Here is a 16,301-nt window from a genome sequence, read left to right on the forward strand (position 1 = left end):
GAATGTTTTTAACAATTAATTAATTATTGAATAGTCACAAATCATCATGTAAAACTTAAATTAAAATCAAAAATACATTCTTTCCCCTTTTTAAAATATTATGATAAGTGAGGTGTCAAATATTAATAAAGCTGGGGGTACTGCAGTGAGCAAGCTGTAAAATAATTAGGTCATTTTTAAAAGAATCATTGATGCTGTCTGGATAGCGTTGCTTCTGAGATGGCAGATATGGCATGACTATCAGCAGCTCAACCACCAAAAAGGCAAATGTGTTCTGAAAACACTGATGCCATGGCCACTATATTTGGATCAAACCTCATCTCAAACATCCATATTTGGAGCAAACTTTACCTCAGACAACAGCTATACTTCTCTGAATTCACCAAGTCAAGATAATATACATTGATGTATGGCCCACATTCTTAAATGATAGCCCCTATTTTGCCAAAAGTGGAACTTTAAATATACCCACTGTTTCTTCTACTGAGCAGGAAGGGATTTCTTGAGATATGGTTTATGTAGAAGTTTTACTAGTTTTTTTCATCATATGTGACAAGTCTCTACCAAGTGCAAGGATCTTCTTTGATACTGCTATCATGCTTCACCAAAGGTATAAAAACATTGGCCATTTTCCAAACCAGAACACGCCATTCACTCCATTAGGTTTTCTACAATATCTGTTAAGCAATATGTACTAATAATGTATTCTCAAAGCAATGAGGGTTTGCCTGCTAGATATGCTTCTTTATATGAGAAGTGATTTCTGGATTCCATCCTGAACATACCTTTTCTTCACTTTTAGATGTTGTATCATCTTTTTATATGTATTTTAATGCCATAGGTCTCAGTTCAAGAGTAAAGAAGTTCAGTTTCCTTATTCTGTTCAAGACAGAACATGTTTTTTAGTCCAGGAATTTGCTTCATTGCTTTGCCCTGTAAATGTTTATTGCTATTATGTTGTGTGTATGAGTGGTAGACAAAAATTACACAGAAGTACTAGATATGGATTATTGTTGCATGTCAAATTAAGTATGTGCCATATATATTGTTTGCCTTTTAGCCCAAATGTTTGACTTAGTCTTATCTGACCACAGAGCCTTTCACACATCTTTGCTTGATCATTCACATACTGGTTAACAGAGTCAGAGTTGGCTTTGAATTTTTTTTTTTTGATAATAAAAAGTAACCGTTTTCTTATCAACTGACTACAAAATAAAAATAAATAATAAATATACAGTATATTATTGACAGCAAAAAAGTGATCATTGATTTGAAGGAAAACCTCCTAACACCACTAGAAAAGCCCCTGTGGAGAAGAACTTTTGGAGTCAACTGAAAAAAATAAGAAGAAAAACGATGAAGTATTGTTAGCTATGAGAGAAAGCAAGTGTGTTAAAACTACAATTACTGTCAGGCGGAAAAACTGGATTGGATAAACTGTTGTATGAGGATATAATCTGATGAAAGAGTTACAGGAACTGCGGTGGGTTGGCACCCTGCCCAGGATTGGTTCCTGCCTTGTGCCCTGTGTTGGCTGGGATTGGCTCCAGCAGACCCCCGTGACCCTGTATTCGGATTCAGCAGGTTAGACAATGGATGGATGGAAGAGTTACAGGAAAGTAAAATACAAATACAAAAAAAGGTGAAATAACTGAAAACATGTTTTATATTCTAGTTTCTTCAAAATAGCTACCCTTTGCTCTGATTACTGCTTTGCACACTCTTGGCATTCTCTCGATGAGCTTCAACAGGTAGTCACCTGAAATAAAACCATTTCACCTTTTTTTTGTTAAGTACATAACTCCACATGTGTTCATTCATAGTTTTGATGCCTTCAGTGAGAATCTACCAATGTAAATGGTCATGAAAATAAAGAAAACACATTGAATGAGGAGGTGTGTCCAAACTTTTGGTCTGTACTGTACATAAAGATAAGAATCTCTGCCTATCTATCTGTATGTCTGGGCATCACTCAAGAATGGCTCATCCAATTTATATAAAATTTGACACATATATTCATCTTGGTCCCGTTCAGAATATAGGCTATTTTTTCTTTCCTCAGTTCAATTAGAATGATTGAGACATTTTGGTATGTCACACAATATTTTCTTACATTTTCTTCATTATCAAATCAAGGACGATTACAAACATATCGTCATAAAGGTTTAGTGATAAATTATAGATATGTCTAATTAAAAAGCAAGGTACCATTACTTTGAAACTGCACCAAGGGGCAAACTTCCAGACAATTAAACATTTTCACTGAGGGTATACCATGTCAGATATAGCCATTTATGTTCAGGGGAATAAATTCGGTATGTTTTCCATTTTCTATTTACTTTTTTTTAATTACTTTTCAAATAATATACTTTCTTGAAAGAGAAGCAATTTAAATCCAAGATCGATGCCAGAACAAAGCGTGCAGTCTGGGATTCTGTAAGCCATGAACAGCAAAACTACAGTTTAGCTGTAAATCACCAGAGAAATATTCAAGAGAGAGAGACAGAAAAGTGAAAGTGGGGTGACTACAGCTCCAAGCAACAGATAGAGAACATCATACATAAAAGAGGACCAGAAAACTAAGAGAGATGCTCACAGCGGGATGGAAGCTGATGGTATAAGATACACCCGAATCAGGGAGGAATTAAGAGTGCAGAAGAACATTCACAAGGACTGGAAACTAATCATCAGAGACATAGGAAGTTGAGAGAAACAGAGTCCTATAAAGTGTATTATAAAGTGGAACACACACTTTATTCATGAAATTAAATCAAATGCTGTTTATTCTTCTATAGTTGTCAAACTGTAACTCAAACAGTGTACAAATAATAATATTATAGTTAAAAATACAAACAAATTAACTATTTTAAAGATATGTTGTGTAACCCAACACACTGAGCATAGTAATCTTACTTTTCTTACATAACATATAACATTTTCAAACTTAATCCAATTCAGAGTTGCAGAAGGCCAATACTAATTCAAGTAGCACTGGGTAAAAGGGGAAACATCAAAAAACTCTCACATAATGGTCAATTTAGATTACCTACTACACTAACCTGAAAGTCTTTTTGGATGTGGGAGAAAAAGTGGAATGCAAGAAGGAAATCTAAGCAGACAGGGGAGAATGTGCAAACTCCCTATGGACAATGTTCCGCTGCACTACCATGTAACCCCAAAACCTTTTTCCTGCTATACATAATTACTTCCTAATAAGACTCCAAAACATGATAAATCTAATCTAATAAAAAGCTTAACTATCATACTTACTGTGTTCTGATTTTCAAATAGAGATTTGGGTGCTGGCTGAGCTTTCCAAAGTTTGAGGTATGATTGCCAGTTAAACTCTTCTTCTCGTTCTCCTGTTAAATTAAAGAAAAATATTACTAATACTAAAAGCAACTTTACAGAGCCAAATGAAACTGTTATTCTCCTGTTCTACTTACATGAACGTTGAAAAAAGTGAATACGTATGTACAGTAATCCTCTTAAAAATAAAAATGTTACTTCACTGTGAGAACTTTTATCTGTTCTAGTCTGTGAAAATGGTCCTACAGCCAAATTTTGCATTTGCAAGGTATGCTTATTTAAACTGGATAACATCCATCTTCCAAACCCAATTATCCAGAGCAGGGTTGCAGGAGCACATCCCAGCAAGCAACATGAGCAAGGCAAGAAAAATCCTTGCACATGGGCAGTAAACCATTGCAGGGTGAACATTGCAGGGTCCAGTTTAGTAACCTGAAACCACCTAACCCACATGTTTTTGGACTGTGGAAGGAAACCCACAAGGACACTAAGCGAATATGCAAAGTCCACATATGGAGCATTTGGAAATTAAACCCTGATCTCCTTGTTGTGAGACAGCAGTGCTACTACAGTGCCACCATGCTATTCTTAAAACAATAATGATAGCTAATTACTTGATATATCCATATTTACTTTATGAATGCTAAATTTCCCCTCTGGGATAAATAAGGGTTAGGGCATGCATTAATTAACTAAAACCGTAAAAAAGGATTAGAGTATGTATTAACTAACTAATTGGGCACTGGATGAAAGGGACATGGATAATCTCGAAGGGAACTAGAGCATATGCTATGTATCTCCAGGAAAGAAAGACTTTATCTCACTGTTTCACTCCAGAAAAAGATGGGCTTTTTCCCCAAGGACACAGTTGTTCGGGGTCTTCCAACACTCTACCACATGGACATTCATCCAGTATTATATGTTCACAGATAACTGGAATTAATTTAAGAATTTCCATAGTATCTATAACACCGATAACACCTTCACAGGCATTTTTAGTTTAAAATTTATACTAATGTTATGGTAACTATTTCTGGGTTATTTTCAGGTATGTTTCTTTCATAATCTATCTAAAAATATTTCTATAATTATGCATATTAGTGAAGCATACACCAAGTATGCTTTCTAAAGGGTAAAGCTGTGGGTTTTATGACACTAAAAGTCACAACCTGTTTCTTCCCTTTGTATTTTTTGACAGCAAATGAAATTGGTGTTAGCTCTTTTAAAGATTTTATAGCCACATTTGACCTTGGACAACTTTAGCTTCTTAGAGTATAAAAATGCACAAGTCTAGACATACAACATAAAGATAAGTAACTCTGCCCTCCAGAATGCATGTCTGTGCATGTTATCATGTTTATTATATCATGTTACTGTGTATAATTTTAATATTTGTTACTAATAAATTGTCAACTATTGTACTGAGTATATGCCTGCAGTCATTGTAAATAATGCTGAAAGGGTATAGCTTGTTTTACGGTGGACACAAAGTGAAGTTCAGCCTCTGAGGTTCGCAGTCTGAATATTTATAACTGGTGAGTATTCTTTAGTATTTAGGCTTTGAATTAAATGTAATATGTGTTAGGTTAGGCTGCCTAGCCCAACGTTTTATTCTGAAATACTTGCTAAGAAATGGTGCTTACCTTGTGAGAATGCATATGAAATATTATTCATGTAACACACACTAAGAAAGCTACCTAGTCCAAGAGGTTTTACTATAAAAGCACATGTTAGTTAAACAACACTTAACCTCTGCGGTTACATATAAAAACTGACTATTCACCATAGCTGTACTGTTTTCTAGGGATATATAAACTAAAGCTTTGCAAACGATAGTAAGTCAAGCTAACTTAAATATTACTGTAACTTAAAACATATAAAGACAAAATTGGCATTATACTAAAAGCAATAAATTGGGGCCAGATTGATGGCCCCTGCCCCTAGTCCATAGTTGGTTAGGAGACTTGAGGCTATAGTGGAACTGGGTTGACATGAAACTTAACATCTGTCTAAACTCAGTAAAAACACCTACAACCTAAAATCACCTTTAAAAACAAAAGATAATACAAACATCAACTGTGAGTAGAGGTGACTCAGACCATCTCAGTAGTAGGACTTTAAATTTGATTGTCTTTTCAGAAATTAAACAGAGCCACTATTGATTCCAGGATTTTACTTAAACCATTCATTCACACACATCATCGTGTGATGTGCAAAAATGGCAGAAACTTCATAAATTTATTGTAACATCTTATACTAATGAAATTTATCAAATTCAATGAAAACAAGTTTATTACTGAGTAGTAATCTGTACTTATTACAGGTTTACAGCATAAATTTACAAAAATAATATGGCAAAATTAAACAACAAAAACTTCATTTCAGGTTCTACTAAAAATTAAAATGTGTTTTTTTCCAGTAATTCCACCATTTGATTAAAATTAATTATTCTTTTTTTTTAAGTTATGTTTCTTGCCAGCTCGATCATTGTTTTTATGTTCATTCAAACTAATCACCTTAGCAGCATTTTCCTAAAACATGAAATAAAGAATTTTGAGTAGTGCTTCTGCCTTTACAATCTGATGCTGCTCCATCATTGCCTTTTTTACTTATCATTGCTTAAATATAAACAAAACTGAAGATAGTCTCTGCATTTCACGTTAAATTAAGTCTATGATTAATTACTTCTATTCATAGATCTTCATGAGCAAGAAATCAAATATACATACATTACATAAATACACATATCAAAGTAAACAAACTGTCACTTTATTCCAGAGATGCACTTATTGTACCTTTTTTGTTGCATGGTTTATTATAGTGATTGTTATTTGTATTTTTCTTAGAGGAGTGTTACTAGAATTGCATATCATTTTCAATATGCAGTCACTAGATATTATGGAGTCTCAGCATAACATTCCTTTATTTCTATTTACAATAAAACAATATAACTAAAAATCTGAATTCCTTTTAATTACCATATGTTAATGTTTATGTTAATGATCATAGCTGAGAAGGGGAGGGTGTTTTCTTAAAATAAATCCCTAAATCATTAGGCCAGTGCAGGTCACTTTATAGTCGTAATTATAATTCATATTAGTTAAGATAACACATCCTAACACTTTTTTCTTTTTACAATTTAGTACTGAATTGGTTTTACTGTATGTTGGGCAGAAGTGCCACTTTTAGAAAGCATCCCATTGGGTACCTCTAAGTCTCAGCACAATGTAGTACCAGGTGGAAAGATGCTACAAAAAAAAACAACTGTGTAAAGCTCATGAAAGATGGCAAAAACCTCAGCTTCTTGCTAAAAATATTTATATATCCACAGAAATATGGGTGTAAATTTTAAACTATTATCCATGAAAACAGTTTCCGCTTCATTTATTTTATGCTCCTACATTACTGAAATGTGTTGTTTTATTTTTCATTAATTGTAGTTGCGTCTTTTCAAGGATCTCGAAATCAAGCTGGTACTGAATTGGTAAGGCAAGATCAGCATGAGTCAAAAGTGCACATAAAAAACTTCTCAGTCCAATAAAGTTTGTTTCAAAAGTTTACTGAAAATTAGAAGCAAAATAGTTTACACAAAAATAGAAAAAAAGTTGTCACACACAAAGAATAAAAAATGCATAAAAGGAAAAATGTTTCTTATACAAATTCAGCTTTTTCTTGTTAAACTTCAGGTGCTTTGTCTACTTCAACGTTGTGTTGTTTCTACTATGGCAAACTTATATATGCTTTACTTAATACATTCAGTACATTCTTTACGTGTGGCACATTCAATATGGCCAAAACAATACGAGATATGGTAATATTCAGTAAGGCACGGTTTGAAACTGTGCTCTCCACGTCTTACCTACTGCAAGGTAGATCATAAACTGGGACTACTCTGCAGTCAGAAAGACAAGATATAATTATAAACTTCTATTTCAATTTAGTTTGTGGAGTTTATAATAAAACCTCCCATAGACTATTGATTAATATAGAGGAAAATATTTTAATATAACTAAGAAAATAATTCTATCAATTTAACATATAACCCTGCAAAGTTTTCATTTTTTAATTTTTAAGTGAAAAATGTATTTAAAGAAGAAGCTATGTGCCAGGAAATTATTTATTTTTTCGCTCACTGAAGCTGTTTTAGGCTAGCTATAGTTTTTGATGTTAAGACAGAAAGGAAAGCCGTGGATTTATGGTGGTTACAGTGTTAAGAAATATGTAAAATGTCAAAGCTAGAACTCATCACACAGAAATGAGCAATTTCTTGAAATTATATGGAAAATAACTGGCAATGATTGGTGATATATCAGAGTTTAAATTTAGGAAAATAACAGACTACTATATAAAATCTTTGTGTTCTGGTGTGTAAAAGTTACAATAAATAAGTTACAGGGATTGGTAAACCATAAAGAGAATGATTGATGTGTCCTCTTTTATGCTGACTTTTAAGACACTGAATAACTTTCATTTAAGTGCATTATAACAGTACCAGAAGGGACAATTCAATTATTTTAGAACATTACAGCATTTCAATGAGAACATGGCATTCAAACCAAAATAGCACATCAATTCTGTATTCACTAAATTTGGTAAATATCAAGTAACTTCTTCTTCTTATCTATGATGATTATTTTTATTTTACTACAGCACAATATTCGCAAACCTACACAACTCAATTATTGGGAGACAATGGGAGACAGCTAATTTCCTGGTAGCACTGTGTGCAAGTTAGGAATCAATCCTAGGTGGAGCATCAGTCAATTACAAAGCTGACTCACAAATACACCCACACTCTTTCACATGGGGCCAATTTAGAATTGCAAATTAAGCTAATACATATGTCTTTAAGATCTGTGATGAAAACTGTAGCTGTAAAACCAATAGCTGAAAATGAAAAGTAAGATGATCATGAAAAGAGATGATGACTCAGTGAAGCACGATATGTATGACATTTTATATAAAATTAAAAGAAATTTGACTATTTAAGAAGGAACTGTCCATTGTGCTTACAGTACTGTAGAGAACACTGAAAACACACAAACAGTGCTTATATAGGCAGAGGAAAGCATATATATTTAATTGAGGAAGTAAAATTCATCACAGCCACAATGATTCATGTTTTGTCAGGTAAATGGTATAACTTCAAATAATCATGTTAACACAGTCTGGCATAGTAGAGGTTAAATTAAACTGGACTCCACAAAGTTCCAACTCCTTCCCCATCAATGATTCTTATATTGTCCTTAGCAATTTAGTTAACAACCAGTTTCTTAATGGCATAAATACACTTAAAAGCCACTTCATTTAGGTGCACATACTAACAGCAATTATATCCCTGTCAGTATTCACGCAGAACAGCTTTAAAACATTAGGGCATGCTCTCAGCATGATGTCAAAAGTGCAGCACAATGGTACAGGCTCACTTCAAAGCCAAAGTATTGTAAACACTACCCCAAAATATGCTTCCCACCTCATCCCAGATGTTTGTGGAAAAATGTCTGGGGACTAGGGAGGTCACTGCATTAGAATGAATTTACTGTCATGTTTCTAGGAATTATTCCCAGATTTTTCTATTATTGTAGCATTGAATGTTATTTTGAAAACATGTCTACCTATGGATTTATATATATATATCCTGCTCCTTACTCAATCATGGTGCCTTCTGATCAGACATGCTGCGGCAGTGTTTGTGTACTTGTATCAATAAAGTAAATGTGCACAAGAAAAACACACTCCATACCTTTACATAATCAACCTGCATTATTGACATTCAGCAAGAATTAGGTTTATAAAAAGTAACAATGCTTTTCCAATGCCTTTGGAAGCATTGTCTACACATAGATAGACAGATAGAAAACACAAATAACAGAGTTATGTTGATATTCTACAGTAGAATAAACTGCTTATTTCATTTAATGAAAAATGCGTAATCATTGGTTGACAGAATATAGCGTTTGATTTAATATAAGCATTTGACAAATATCTTACCTTTAGGAGGATTAAGCGTATGTCCAGTTTTTTCACACCATCCAACTGGATGAATATCTGAAGAATTGGCATTTACCCAGAAGTCATAACATTCTGAATATTGATCAAAGTGTAAACGCATTCTATAACCGCAAACCTAGAATATAAAAATTATTACTGAAGAACAACTTTCTTTGGAAATTATTTATTTACCAATATCTTACCTTTTAAACTTGTAGTTTGGTAACGATTCTTATTACATTATGTTTTTAAACAAATTTAAATTAGAAAAATAAACAACACTATAATTCTACTCTGCATGTAAAATATGATTTATAGTTATCACAATAAAATATAAACTTTACTGCACATTTGTTTTACATATTTTTCTTAAAGGAAACATTAGTTTATATTCATCTTTTAAGTTAAGAAGAGTATACCAATTCATTATTCTGTATTAACATTCATGCTAACATAACTCTTGCCGGTAAGGTATTAAATGAAATGCATATTTTACCTCAGCAACTGTGAGGACACAATACATCGAAGGATGTTCAGGATCAACTCCTTCTAGTTTCATTCCCACCTTAAAACTGTTTTTACTTTGTGGAAATGTCTGATGCTGAGTAAAAGGAGACAAATATAATAAATTATCATCATCATCAACAGTTTAATGGCCTTTTGCCTATATAACCAAGGTTGCACCTCCAAACCTGTTTCCACTGCTCTCCACAGTCCTGAAAATCCTTTGTAGGAGTCCCATCATTTTCATATAATCAGATACCACCATCAAACACATCTTCTTTAACCTCCTCCTATGAATTTTCACTTCTTTTTTTTTTGAAAGTTTATTTTATTGCAATCATTCCATACAAATCAATCAATTTTTACAAAAAGTAGGATTGAGAGCAAGTCGACCCCCACCCCTGAGAGAGAGAACATGGCCAACATTAAGGCTTGTAAACATACCTAAATTGATGAGTTTGATAAGCCAATAGAGATGAATGGAGAAGAAAAAGAAATACAGAAATAATTGCTTCCTCTATGCTTTAAGAGCTTATTCTAAAATATTACTTATTAGATCCTGCCATGTTTTGAAAAAAATCTGTACAGATTCTCTGAGTATTTGATTTTTTCCAATTTCAAATAGTATAAAATATCGGTTTCCCACTGACTTAACACTAGAATTACCAGAGCCTACGAAAAAACTTGTAAATCCGTTCCACCTTAAATCGCTTCTTAAAATCGTTCACAGCTCTCCACCAGCGTCTTTTGTCATCTAAATGTGCTGATAAAAATCAGGCTGCAAGCAGCCGGGTGGTATTCCATCCCCCCACCGACTTAGAACATGCACAAACTTCTCCCAGCTCATGCCTTGATTGATTTTCTGGAAGTGAAGTGGAAATAATAGATCGTTGTTTGGAACACACGCATTTCATGTCTGTTCCGTTTCTACAGTAATATGTGTAAACACATTGTTAAAACAGTAACGTTTTTTATATTCTAGTAGTAGATGACAAAATGTAGGCATAAACTATATAATGTATGAAGCCTGAAGTCCAAATAAAAGAAACACTTTCACACAAGGTACAAATCTAACACAACAATTGCGCTTTTATTCAAAAATATAACTGCAGACACAAAAAGCCACCTTAACATGCGACATTGACACCCATTTGTTATGACTGCCTCAATAGAATCAGCTGCCGACCGGGGAATCAAAAGGTCGCGAGTTCGATCCTCCACCACTCCGTTTTGAGAAGTAAACTGCTCTTAGTCTTACTATTTTAGAATAAAAACATACATTTGATTTCAGTCTGTAACAGCCAGTGTAATTTATGATACTTGTAAAGGTTAGCTTTGGTTTTTTTTTTTTTTCAGTCAGTTTTATTATCTCAGCCGTGTTCACGAGCCCAAACACACCCCAACCCCACATTTGAGACTGCTGTTTTCACATAGACGCGCTATAACAGAGGTAAACTCAGCTCCCTTCTACATCGGAGCAAGAATGCACATACCATTGCTTGCATACTAAAGTGTCAGCAGGCACTTTTCGTGGCATTACACACATTTTTGAGCATGCCCTCTGCACACTACTTGTGACTTTAGGAAGTAAGTAAATAAATAAAGGTAAATCGTGTCATAAAATGATTTCTTCAAAACGTCGAATGTTATTTATATGTATGTTTTTACATATACAGGGGCATCCTTGTCTGGTACCACGTTCTAGTTTAAAGTAGTCTGAACAAATGTCGTTGATACAAATTGAAGCTTCTGGATTGGTATACAGTAGTTTGAGCCATGCACAAATGTTCGGGCCAAAACCAAATTTCTCCAATGTAGTAAAAAGGTATTTCCATTCAATTATGTCAAATGCTTTTTCTGCATCCAATGATAATAATATTTCTGGGGTGTTTGACTTAGTTGGTGAGTATATTACATTAAACAGGTGTCGAAGATTTGAAGATAAGTGTTGACCCTTGAAAAATCCAGTTTGATCTTGTGATATTAACGAAGGGAGCACTTTCTCGATCCTTCTAGCTATGATTTTTGAGAGTATCTTGACATCATTATTCAAAAGTGAAATTGGTCTGTATGATGCACATTGTAATAAGTCCTTATTTTGTTTAGGAAAAACGGTGATTAATGCTTGTCGAAAAGTTTGAGGATGAGTTTGATTGTCTATGGCTTCTGTAAATGTTGCTAATAGGAGGGGAGTTAGCTGAGCGGTGAATTTCTTATAAAATTCTGAAGGGTAGCCATCAGGGCCTGCTGATTTCCCGCCTTGAAGTGACTTTATAGCATCTAGTAATTCTGATAACGGCAGAGGTGTATCGAGTTCCTCCGCACTAAAAGTGTCTATTTGTGGTATCTGTAATGTATCCAGAAATGCATTAGATTGTGTGTTGTCTTCTTTAAACTCAGTAGAATATAAGGATTTATAGTAGTCTCTAAATGTGTGCATTATATTTTTGTGGTCGATAATTTTATCTCCATTCATGTTGGTGATTACTGGGATTGTGTTGCGGACTTCTTGCTTGTGAATTTGTTGAGCTAAAAGCTTATTAGCTTTCTCTCCATGTTCATGGTAATGATGTCTGGATTTATAAATGAGTTGTTCAGTTTCTTTAGTTGTCACGAGGTTTAGTTCTGAATTGAGAGCCTGCCTTTTCGTATGTAGAGCCTCGCTAGGAAGCCTGGCATGTTCTTCATCTATTCTAGTAATTTCACTTTTTGGTCGGGATTTTGGTCTCGTCCGTTGCGAGAGATGGACGTCTGAAGCGGAGCTCCGCTACTAACAGTGTTATTTTTCATATTATCTTCTCATTATCCTGAGATATCCTATAATTATCCAACCTGAGGCCACTACTACAGTATATGCAAGCATATATAAACATGGCCAACAAGAAAGGGGTTCAGAAAGAAACAAAAGAAACAAAAACTAAAGCTAAATCCAAGCTCAGATCGGCAAGTCCAAGTTCAAGCTCAAGATACAGCCTTTCAGAGACTGACCTGGATCAGATGGGCGAAAGCCTAGACTCCTCAGGACCACAGTCCGCTACATCGTCTCCAGCTGGGAGCGAATGTACGAGTGCGAGTGACAGAGGTCACGATAGCGCGCTGATTGGAGAAGATCATCTGAAACTGGAAAAGGCCTTGCAGTCCATGCTTTCAACTACTCCATGCAAGCCGGGAACACCGGCTGCAATACAGCCCACCGCCTCACCTACTGTGCAAGAAAACAGAAATGATCTGTCTGAACTGAAGGTGAAGATTGCTGAGCTCAAGCAAGAGATAAAGAAAAGCGAGAAGGCAAATCAAAAAGCAAGGGAAAAGGCATATGAGAAGCCAAATGAGAAGCTGCGACAGGAGCGGCAGCAGGATAATAAAGACTTGGAGAAACGCATATGTATTCGCTTTAAGGCAGTCTTTAAAGATATGCTGGGTAAAATTGAAAAGCACATTCAGGAAACCTCGTCTAAACTGAGCACACTTGCTGATCAACTGGAGGATGTCAAGGATACATTCACGACTCGGATTGAAACAGCTGAAAATCTAGCTGCCAGTGCTGAAAAAAAGCAACAACTGCCAACTCCGAATGCAAAAAACTCGGAGACAGACTTGCTACTTTGGAATATGGAAGCAGAAGGAATAGAAATCGAAGGTCTACCAGAGAATTGAGAAAGTCAAAACCCAGTGAGGGCGGCACGGTGGCGCAGTGGTAGCGCTGCTGCCTCGCAGTTAGGAGACCCGGGTTCACTTCCTGGGTCCTCCCTGCGTGGAGTTTGCATGTTCTCCCGTGTCCGCGTGGGTTTCCTCCGGGCGCTCCGGTTTCCTCCCACAATCCAAAGACATGCAGGTTAGGTGGATTGGTGATTCTAAATTGGCGCTTGGTGTGTGGGTGTATTTGTGTGTGTCCTGCGGTGGGTTGGCACCCTGCCCTGGATTGGTTCCTGCCTTGTGCCCTGTGTTAGCTGGGATTGGCTCCAGCAGACCCCCGTGACCCTGTATTCGGATTCAGCGGGTTAGAAAATGGATGGATGGATGGAAAACCTAGTGAAATTCGCAGCTGAACTATTTTCTAAAATAATTGGAGAGGACTTTAAAGCAGATTCTGAGATAGCAGTGGCTCATCGCACACGCGGATCAAATACTGTCAGACCTAGATCTTTTATTATTCTCTTCAAGAGATTATTATTTAAGCTAGAGGTGATGGCACTCCTCAGACACAAGCAAGAGATTATATATGAAAACAACCACATTCATATCTTCCTTGATTTTTCTCCAGCAACAGCTACTAAACGTGCAGCCTTCTACAACATTAAACAGCAGTTAAGGCAAGCCAATATCAAATACAGCCTCTTATATCCTGCCAAACTGAAAGTGGAATTGCATGGTCAATTCTATGTTTTCATCAGCAAGGAAGAAGCACAAAAGGAATTAAGAAAGCTGATCCTGACACTATTCTGAAACACAATAGTGAGTCGTAGTCATGACATGGCAAGGATAAATAACCTACTGTCTGATCTATTTGTTACAATACAGGTTTTTATAATTATATATCCTCTTTATTACTTGGACGCTATCTGTTTATGTTTTAATTACAGTTTGTTTGTGCTTAATTTTTTTTTTATTATCTTATTTAATTATTTTTTCTCTACCCTAAAGGAGACTGTTTAGACTGTTTAACATCATACCCTTGGTTTATTGTTATTGTTATTATTGCATTAAGACTTACTATGCTTATTCTGGACCACTTTCTAACATCATTCCCAGGGTTTATTATCCAGGTTTATTATTTTAAAACATTAAGATTGCTGAAGATTATACAGTATATATTTTAAGTTCATAGTTTGTTAATGATTATATTTTAGGCATATAGTATTTAGACTATACTGGCAATAGATATCTCTATTTTTTAATCCTAAAACGCTGCTGCGTGGGGGCTTGTTTTGTTTTGGACGTGCTCTGTCTCTGGGTATGTCAGAGGACCAGGGCTGCATGAAGTGGGGTCCAACCTCACGTGGGGAGGCAAAAATTTAAGTGGGGGAGAGAAAGAGAGCAGGCTATACCGTAGATCCCGTTATATAAGCCGAGAATTTCGTCCTAGATTTTTGGCTTGGAGTTTGGGGGTCGGTTTATACAATGAGTATCGTTTCAGATTCAAGATTTCCAGTGCAATGCCGGTTTTGCTGATGAATACGGAAGTAAATAATGACGAAACCACAGAGCCATCTTTCAGATGAAGAAGTAACTTTGCATGCCGGTACTTTAAATTAAATAAAGAATTTATTCAAAAAAGTGTTTTAGTTGTTGATTTTATTAATAAAATTTATAATAAATTATCGGGAAGTTTAAAATAAAAATTTTTGTTTTGATTTACGATCAACATCTTGCGTTACGACCCGGATGCGGTCACGTGTATCCGCTTCAGCGATTGTAAACAAACAACCGAGAGCGTTAGTAGCGTCAGTCGGAGCCCAGATACATGTGTTTGTGGATGTAATTTCGGTCATTGCAGTGATTTACCTATATATATAATTCATTAAGACCATGCAAGCAAGACACATAATTGCTAAGGAAGGAAGGAAGAGAAGGTAAAGAAAGCGATCACAATCGAAACGAAGATGGAAATTGTGTGGAAATGTGCGAGTGCTGTTCGTGTGACCGATCTCGCTAATATGTACAGCATGTCAAAATCCACAACAATCCATAGAGAGCCTGCTGGTCTCACTATGTTGTCTGGGATGTTGTGCGTGTGATGAAAAACACTCGAAACAGATGTCTGGCTCTGGACACCGATGTCTATAAGGTTCTGACAGGTGTAGTGGATGTTCGCCGAACCGATCGTGCACAAACAAGGAAAAAGTACAAAAACAACAAAAAAGTGCACTGAAAAGGAGAGCCCTGAGCTGCTGCGACCATGCGCGCCGCCATGCTCCTAGCTTAATCTAGCCTACTTCTTGTAGGCTAGGCACTTTTTATAACTTTTTGGTTAGCACATTAGAAAAATTATTGGTGTTTTGGTAAATTATGCACATTATACAACCCTTTTTTATTATGAAAAGGTTAAGTAAGTGTTGCAGTGGGAGGTTCAAAACGCATTATGGGTTAGCCTTTGCGATCGAGTTCAGTTCGTAAGTCAAGGGTCCACTGTATTGCGTATTTAAGTTAATCAAATTTGATTCAGGTGACTACCTGTTGAAGCTCATCGAGAGAATGCCAAGAGTGTGCAAATCAGTAATTAAAGCAAAGGGTGGCTATTTTGAAGAAACTAGAATATAAAACATGTTTTCAGTTATTTCACCTTTTTTTGTTAAGTACATAACTCCACATGTGTTCATTCATAGTTTTGATGCCTTCAGTGTGAATCTACCAATGTAAATGGTCATGAAATTAAAGAAAACACATTGAATGAGGAGGTGTGTCCAAACTTTTGGCCTGTACTGTATAACGAGTCTCCGGAAATCCACCCGATGTACCGTATTTGCGTATATAGTTTCAACACAAAGGTTTCATTT

At 35.6% G+C, this 16,301-nt stretch overlaps 1 protein-coding gene across 2 annotated transcripts in view; it reads right to left on the minus strand.

Moving 5' to 3' along the window:
* Window positions 1-16,301, minus strand: part of l3mbtl3 (L3MBTL histone methyl-lysine binding protein 3) — a 174,807-nt gene that overhangs the window by 76,658 nt on the left and 81,848 nt on the right. For both annotated transcript variants that reach the window (XM_039747467.1, XM_039747468.1), the window contains exons 8-10: window positions 9,797-9,901; window positions 9,301-9,436; window positions 3,271-3,362 (exon numbers count right to left, since the gene is read on the minus strand). In XM_039747467.1, the coding sequence (XP_039603401.1) occupies window positions 3,271-3,362; window positions 9,301-9,436; window positions 9,797-9,901 (333 nt within the window). The remainder of the gene's footprint in view (window positions 1-3,270; window positions 3,363-9,300; window positions 9,437-9,796; window positions 9,902-16,301) is intronic.

Source organism: Polypterus senegalus, chromosome 3 (assembly GCF_016835505.1).
Source record: "Polypterus senegalus isolate Bchr_013 chromosome 3, ASM1683550v1, whole genome shotgun sequence".
NCBI lineage: Eukaryota > Metazoa > Chordata > Cladistia > Polypteriformes > Polypteridae > Polypterus > Polypterus senegalus.